The 8,734-nt window shown below is 32.4% G+C and overlaps 1 protein-coding gene across 1 annotated transcript in view; it reads left to right on the top strand.

Annotated features, from left to right (window-relative positions):
* Nucleotides 1–928: 928 nt before the first annotated feature.
* The window catches only part of LOC131146589 (uncharacterized), a 39,652-nt gene continuing 31,846 nt past the window's right edge, over nt 929–8,734 (top strand). The window contains exons 1-4 of the mRNA XM_058096266.1: nt 929–1,279; nt 1,401–1,480; nt 4,691–4,785; nt 6,145–6,305. Coding sequence (XP_057952249.1) covers nt 1,213–1,279; nt 1,401–1,480; nt 4,691–4,785; nt 6,145–6,305 — 403 coding nt within the window. The 5' untranslated portion in view covers nt 929–1,212. The remainder of the gene's footprint in view (nt 1,280–1,400; nt 1,481–4,690; nt 4,786–6,144; nt 6,306–8,734) is intronic.

Raw genomic sequence — 8,734 nt, 5'->3', positions numbered from 1 at the left:
CAAAGTAATAGCAGGTTCGCAAGAACTCGTTAGTCATCCTTGAAATCTGAGAAGAACTGCTTTCAAATTTATCATACTATTTATGATGCTTACCCTTTTGAACGTTAATTTATTTGGAATATATTCATTTTCTTCCAAATTCATAAAAATTTAAATTTAAGTTTGAAAATTCATGATCTCAAATACTATCTTATGTAATTTTTATAATTTGAAAAGCAAGTTGATTTTTTATAATATTTTAGAATTAAAAATTTTATTTTACACATTTAAATAAACTCTTTCTTTTCTACATTTTTTTTTATATCGATCAAAAAGCTAAAAAATAAATAAACAAATTTCTAATTCTTAAAAAATTATAAATATTTTTTTTTCAAAACTAAACAAATCATAAAATTCTTTATTATTTTTGATACCCTGAACTTGAATATAGCCTTATCTTTTGTGAATTTAATCTCTAACTAATAGTTTGGGAAATGAAAAAACATAAAATTCTAAAACTTCTTAAAGTTTTTGTAAAATAACTGGATAAGTGATTGAACGAGAGTAGTGAATATACATGTTAACTCATTATGTTTAAAATAATATTTATTTATTATTTATTGTAGAATGTAAACTTTATTAATATACCGAGGGACAATGGAAATCAAATGGAACCACTTCTAATTTTTTTTAGATAGTACTTATTTTAAAAACAGTTACAGATTACTTATTAAAAAAATCTTTTCAATAAATACTTTAATTTTTTTTAAAAATATTTTGTAAACAAGTATTTATTTAAGTATAAACTAAATAATACTGATGTGATGTAAGAATGTTCCAAACAAGGATAAATGGATATGATGCACCTGGGCATAAGCTTCGGCGGTAAGGACGAGACTGAGGTGGGTCGCTTGATGGTATAAGCCCAAGTTTGAACCCTGTCAGCTGAGTGCATAGTTGTGATTTATATCCTACACAGGTGGAGGGCACCGTTAGCGTAGGCGTGAGATTAGTCCGAAGGAGGGGGTTGGCACCCAATGATCCTGGCATAATCACAAATAACAAAAAAAAAAAGGGATAAATGTATGATCCTACTACTGACCCGGTGTAAAACGACGTCGTTTTAGAAATTTCTCTCCTCTACTGCTCGCCACCAAGTCCGTACGGGAAACCTAAAAAAGGCGCGCACGAAAAACCCACAATTGTGACTTGGAAAGAAACATTTGATTCTACATGTCGAAGGTTTCTTCTGGGGATGGCGGCCCTGCAAATCTCTCTCGCACTTTCAAGTACTTATTGGGTAATTATTTTCCATTTTTGTTTCAATTCTTCTTTCGTGAATCCACGCTCACGGTCTCTTTACCTCTCTCTGAAACTCCCCCTCTTTATTCCTTTTTTTCCCCCTCTATGTGGGAACTCAGCAACGCAGTTCTTGTCAAGGGGAATCCCATTTATATTCAATCTGTGGATGGTGAGGCACATTACTGAGAACGACTATGCGGTAACAGTTTTTCTTTTCTTAATCGTATGGTTGTTTATAATTTAGATCAATGCTGATTTTTGTTTGCCTGTTCTTAAATTTATAGTTTTAAAGATTTGGAGCCCTGAAAACTAGTAAAAAAAAGCTGATGTTGAATGTTCATGGGAATGCAAATTTGATGAGTTGGTAGAAGAGATAATAAATATCATTAGTGCTAATGCTCTTCAAGTCGGCTTAGCAGAAAATCTTAAAAGACAATTTTGGGAAGATATGGATAATATTATAACAAGGCATAACAATTTTGGGAAGATATGGATAATATTATAACAAGACATACTAGGGACTAAGAAAATATTTATAGGAGGAGATCTGAATGAACACGTTGGAAGAGATAATAAAATTATGAGAAGATACATAGAGGATATGGATATGGAGACAAAAATGAGTTTGGGGAGATGATCTTAAACTTTGCTATGTCATATGATTTTAGTATAGTGAATACTTACTTTAAGAAGAGAGAAAACACTTAATAACCTTTAAAAGTGGACAAAATAGAAGTCAAATAGATTTTTTTAACTAGGAGGGTAGATCATTTATTATGCAAGGATTGTAAAGTTATTTCAGGTGAAAGTCTAACCACACAACATAGAGTCTTGGTGTTAGGTATATGTATTAAAAAATGGAAGAAAAAAGATAAAATAAACTAGTATAAGAGAACTAGATGTTGGAACCTAAAAGGAGAAAATATAATAAAATTTAAAGATAAAATGATCAAAGATGGGGATTGGACCATAGAGGATGGGACAGATACAAATACTCTTTGGAATAGATTAGCTAGCTTTATTAAAAAGATAGCAAAAGAGATTTTACTTGAATCAAGGGAAAGATCCTCGAATAGCAAAGAGAGTTGGTGGTGGGATAAAGGTGTACAAAAAATTATAAAAACAAAAAGAATTTGGTATAAAACATGCTAAAAATGTAGAAACAGAGATAACTTTGAAAAATATAAGGAGGTAAGAAAAAATGCAAAAAAGGCCATCAGTGAAGCTAAATATAGATCATTTAATAGTTTGCATGATAGATTAGGTACAAAAAAAAGGGAAAGAGATATATTTAAACTTGCTAAAGAGCAAGGACTTAGGAAATATAAAATATATAAAGAGTGAGGATGATATTGTCTTCGTTAAAGACGAAGACATTAAAGAAAGATGGCGAAATTATTTTAGTAAGTTGTTTAATGAAAACCAAATAGAAAGCTTAAACTTAGAATTGTCAAATGAGGAAAAGACTAAAAATATAAGATTTATTCTCAAAATTAGAGTTAACGAAGTTAAGTTTGTACTAAAAAAATGAAAAATGAGAAAGCTATAGGACCAGATAACATCCCAATTGAAGTTTGGATATGCTTGGGTGATAACGGAATTATATGGTTAACTAATTTATTTAATACAATTGTAAAAACTAAGAAAATGTCAGATGAATGGAGAAAAAACACTTTAATGCTTATATACAAAAATAAAGGAGATATTCAAAATTGTAATAATTATCGTGGAATTGAACTTATGAGTCGTACAATGAAGCTATGGGAAATGGTAGTTGAACAAAGATTAAGGTTAGAAACGAAGATATCAGAAAATCAATTTGGTTTTATGCTTGGGAGATCTATCACAGAAGCTATTTATCTTTTAAAAAATTTTTTGGAAAAATTTAGGGAAAAGAAGAAAGACTTGTATATGATATTTATTTACCTTCAGAAAGCATATGATAGGATACTTAAGGAAGTTCTAAGGTGGGTTTTAGAATAAAAGGGTGTATGTAGTAGGTATACAGATGTCATTAAGGATATGTACGATGGAGTAATAACTAGTGTAAGGACTATAGATGGAGAAATTAGAGAATTTCCAATTACCATAGGTGTACATCAAGGATTTGCTTTGAGTCGTTATCTTTTTGCTTTAGTGATGGACCAATTGACTAGGAGCATTCAAAAGGAGGTTCCATGGTATATGTTGTTTGTAGATGATATTGTATTAATTGACGAAATTAGGGACGGAGTAGAGGCTGAGCTAGAATTATGGAGAGAAACCTTGGAATCTAAAGGCTTTAGGATAAGTAGAAATAAGACAGAATATATGAAATGTAATTTTAGTAATGATAGGAGGAATATTGGAGACAAAGTTAAACTTGATGATGAAGAAATAAATAGCACTTGTAGATTTTGATACCTTGGATCTATTATGTAAGATGAAGGAGAAATTGAAGATGATGTAATGCATAGAGTTAAAGCAAGTTGGGTAAAATGGAGAAGTGCTTCAAGTGTGCTCTGTGATCGTAGAATACCCTTAAAATTGAAAGGGAAGTTTTATAGGACAACTATAAGTCCAGCTATGCTATATAGATCGGAATGTTGGGCGACCAAAAAACATAATATCCAAAAAGTAAAAGTTGTCGAGATGAGAATGCTTAGATGGATGACTGGTATAATATTGAAAGATAAATTAAGGAATGAACATATTCATGGTAAGTTAGGTGTAGCTCCTATAGAAGATAAGATAAGTGAGGGACGACTCAGATGGTATAGATACTTGCAACGTAGGCCACATAGTGCACCTGTGAGAAAGAGTGACTTAATTACTATGGGGGGTAGTAAAAGGGGAATAACTTGGAAGGAGATAGTGAGTAAGGATTGAATATCCTTGAATCTATCAAAAGAAATGGTCCATGATCGCATAAATTGACGGAAAATGATTCATATAGCCGACCCCACTTAGTGGGACCAAGGCTTGGTTTTGTTGTTGTTGTTGCATTATTTTGTGCTTTGTTTGAATGTTCAGAAAATTGGGGGAAAAAATAGAAAATAAAAATTACGTTTTGTGCTGTTTTGACTGCCAAAAAGGGGCAAGTGACAAGAACGTAAAAAGCCAAATAGGTACTATTGGGAAAAAAAAAATTTCCCTTCATTTTATCAAGTTTCCGAAAAATGAAGAATTACTATAAAAAGAAAGAAAACGAATATTGGAGTCTAAATTTAATTCATTGTCTTTTCTTACCATTTTGAAGTGACTGGATGAAGCCCTGATGAATTCTCTTGCAATAATTGTTAATTTTTTAAAAATATTCATTACCTCCCCCTCTCCCCCCCCCCCCCCCCCAAAAAAAAAAATCTCTGGTTCTTTCTTGATTTTGGTGCTTCAAGTGGATTCTCACTTCTATTTCCTCTCTCAATGGCAGCTTTATGCAATACACTTTCATCTATTTATCACTTGTGTTCTGTTTCTTAGTCGAGAAGGATTTCGGCGAGCACTCATGCGAGCAGACATTAGATGGTGCTTCCTTCCTTGCTTTATTGCAACTTATATGTGTATCTCTAAGCTGTTATATTCATTATTACCTGCTCTAGTTCTTCACTTGCTCTTATAAAGAATTACTACTTTATTGAAACTTGCTTCATCTGAATTTTTGAATTTCAACTGATCTGGACTTGTAAGTACGAAATTTTTTGGAGAATTTTTCAGTTATACTTAGGTCTCTAAGTCATGGTTTGAAAGCTTTATCTTCAGCTCCAAGTTTAGACGTCATTTTTTGATTACGAAATCAATTTATCTTCCTTTGTAATTGAGATTTTTGACCTCCTCTATTTTTAGTCTATATAAAAGTTGTTATAATGTGTAGTAAATAAATGACAATAATAAGAAAAATACGATTCAATGCAGTTGACAAAACAGTATAAAGTTTTGAATTACAGTAGCATAATGGATAGTAACACGATATCTCTATAAATATGTACAAATATTCAATACAAACTTCTTCCCTGAGTATATCATGCATTTGAAGGAAGACAAATTCACATGCTTCAATATTAGTTGCTCCAATTTGAAGAATGTATGAGCTCTGAACCATGTTAGTGTGGGTCTGCTTCCACTAAATTTGTCACATTAGCTTCTGCAAGCTTACATGATTTTGAGCATTTTACACTCTGGACAAGGAAACTTTCCCGGAGATGGGGATGTGTTATATATTTAGAATGAAAATTAATTAATTTGGCATCTTCTACCTATAAAGTTTTATTTGTTAATAAGGTTCCATATTTCATTTGATCAGTTGCATATTAAATCTGCAATTGTTTTGTTTGCTTTCCTTTTCCTGTAATGGCATACCCATCTGTCTGGGCAGTTAAATTTTATTGGAATGGATTTCAATTTCCAATAGATGGTCTCTTCTTTGTATGTATTTATCAATAATTGAGGATTCACATTCTTCGATGACCTGAAAACTGTGATAAATTGCTTCTTTTGGACTGTATCTTTATTAAGGATGAGTAAATCTGGAAATGGTTCTAGAAACTTGCACTGTAATAGATATTTGCTAATACTTCAATACCATAGCTGTGTATATGAAATTCATAATAAGTTGCAACCCATTTATTATTATTTATTATTTATTTTTTGGAGGACTTCTTGTCCCCACTTTGTTTTAACTTCTGCTTACTCTATCTAATACATCTCTCTCTCTCTCTCTCTCTCTCTCTCTCTCTCTCTTTTTCTTAATTGGAAAAAATCAGTTGCAATACATTATAACCATGAATACACTGATTTTTTTTTCTTTGTTTTGTTTTTACTAGAATTTTCTAGTTTCCTGGAATTTATTTTGTGTGTCTCATGTAATGCGTTGTTCTCATGGTGCAGTGATGGGGCTTTAATGAGAGAAAATGCAGCAAAGCTATTGAAAATAGCCTGGATGACCCTCCCACTTGGAATATTAGTTGGATTTGCGACTTGTGTTATTTTATTCTGGTGGAAAGCACTAAGTTATTCTAATCCATATGCACAAGCTATTCTGATAAATGGTCATTCACTATTTCTGCTTACAACCTTGAGTTATTGTGTTGTTGCAATAGGCTTTTGCATTTTGACGGATTTTCACATGTAACCTTTTTTATGACCATAAAACTGAAAAACTTTTCTATTTCTATAATTGTCATCTATCCTTGTTTTTATTTGTGGCTGTTTCTATGCTAAGTGTTTTTCAAGGATGTCTTGAACATGGCATTCAGACCTTAAGAAGTAGGATTACTTCTTAATTTATGGAATTTTAAAGGAACATAACAACAATTACATAGGTTACCAAAAAACATTGCAATTTTAAAATTTATGGGGTTGATGGATATATTGAAAATAGGGAGAAGCTAGTGACTAGGAGGTTATTTGGAGAAAGATGTTGAGAGAAAGAAATAATAGAAATGCATTATTGATAATAGGCTGACTGTATTTCAGCAGATGATGTCAAACTGTAGTTTGGTTAGGGTTGTTACCTCTTAGGATTAAGATAAAGCATTATAAGTTTTGAGAGGTCAACAAATTAATTTATAAAATAGGGAGGAAACAATGCACCTACATGTGCTGGTAGACATGCTCCTTTGAGAGCTATAATTTGGCATTCAACACATTAATGATGATTTGGACCTATAAATTGTCAGCCAAGAACCATTTTGTGATAATAGGCTGTTCTGCCCAACCACAAAAAAGTGGGAAAATGAGGTAATGAATCATAGTTTGAGATGGAATATTAAGTAGGCCTGAACCATTTGATCATGCTTTATTGAGTGTTGATATCAAGTGTGACCCATCGTTTGTGCATATTCACTTATTGCTTTTTAATTCGAAGTATATCCATGCACAAGATACAAATATGTAAGCTATATACATACATTTGAGAGTGTAGACTATTTATTATTGGTGCAGTGTTGTGGTGTATGAGGAGTGTTTGTTGTTAGTCTCAGTTTGGAGTTATATGGTTATGATGTGCATAATTTTGTAACTGCCAATATTTTTTTTTTACTTTTTTGTTTTTACTGCATATGAGTGTTGAGTTGCAAGACTATCTGAATGCAACTTGTGAGAAGAGTTGTCTTCATGATTTTTGTTGAATAGTCTATATCTGTTGAATAGTCTATATCTAGATTATGCATACACTTGTAAAAGAGTATTATAGCTATAATTTATGCTAGCTTATGATTAGTGCTATGTTTTTGTTGCTTTAAGTGACTTGTTATTTTTTTTTTCCTGATATGTCTCCTAAATATTCTAGTGTCGAATGCATTTTTTCAACCATTAACATTAACAGTACATTGTGACTGAATGGTTGCATTACACGCCAGTAATGCAGTTACTGTGTTGCCACTCTGTCCCTGCATCCTGTGCTCTTTCTGAAATGCCATATAGTAATGAGAAGCAAAAAGGAAACTAACAAGTTGTAGCTGGAACAATTAGTTTCAGTTAAACCTTACTATCTTACATGTGGATTGTCATCTAACAAATAAAACATAATATAAACATGGATCTTTGTCATCCTCCTGCCACTGCAGCACAGAACAGATCTTCATCCCCTTCCACAACCACAGCATGCCCCTGCTCCCCCCCATTAACCACCATTGCAAATTGTCCTCTCCACCTCCTGTTCCTGTACCCCTTTTGCAACCTTTGACTTACATCCAACTTTGTTGTTTTGTTGCAGTAGTTGTAGTGGTGAAAATCAGATAAATAACTTTCTAGGTAAGTTATTTCTTTCCTTCCATTGCTAACCCATCTGTCCAATTCACCTATTTCTCTTCAAAGCTTCTCTTCAAAACTCACTCTTCCAATTTTAATTCACCCATTAAAACTACTACATAAGTTCCATGAGCAAAAGACACCAATTTTCCTTCTTGTCTGCTACAGGTGTGGATCTTCACATTGCAGTTGGCAGTGGCCAATAAACACGTCCTGACCTGAAAATTGATTGGATTAATTCACCTTTTTCTCTTCAAAAATTCTCTCCAAAACTCACTCTTCTTATTTCAATCAATTCACTCACCTATTAAAACTTCTGTTCAAGTTCCATGAGCAGAACACACTAATTGTCCCTGTTTTCTGCTACAGGTGCGGATCTTCACATTGCTGTGGTCAGTGGCCAGTAAAGCATGTCCTAACCTGAAAATTGATTGGAAGCCAATGGATGGTTCTTTATCAGGGACTGTTGAGTATCACTGTAGAAACTTATGGAAAAAAAAAACTAGAAATGAAAACTAAAAGCCAAAATGCAAAAACTGAGTAACCTTTTGGTTGAATTATTAAAATTGAAAATATTATCTTTGGATAATATAAATATGTTATGAAGATAGACAGAGGTAAAAAAAAAAAATATAATACGATTATAAAATTGATTGGCATCCAATCAACTTTCAGCTTAAGACATGATTTGGAGCACCCAGTCTATGCTCATAAATCACAAAAAATA

Source organism: Malania oleifera, chromosome 13 (assembly GCF_029873635.1).
Source record: "Malania oleifera isolate guangnan ecotype guangnan chromosome 13, ASM2987363v1, whole genome shotgun sequence".
NCBI classification, from domain to species: Eukaryota; Viridiplantae; Streptophyta; class Magnoliopsida; order Santalales; family Ximeniaceae; genus Malania; species Malania oleifera.
This window is presented reverse-complemented; position numbering and strand designations above follow the sequence as displayed.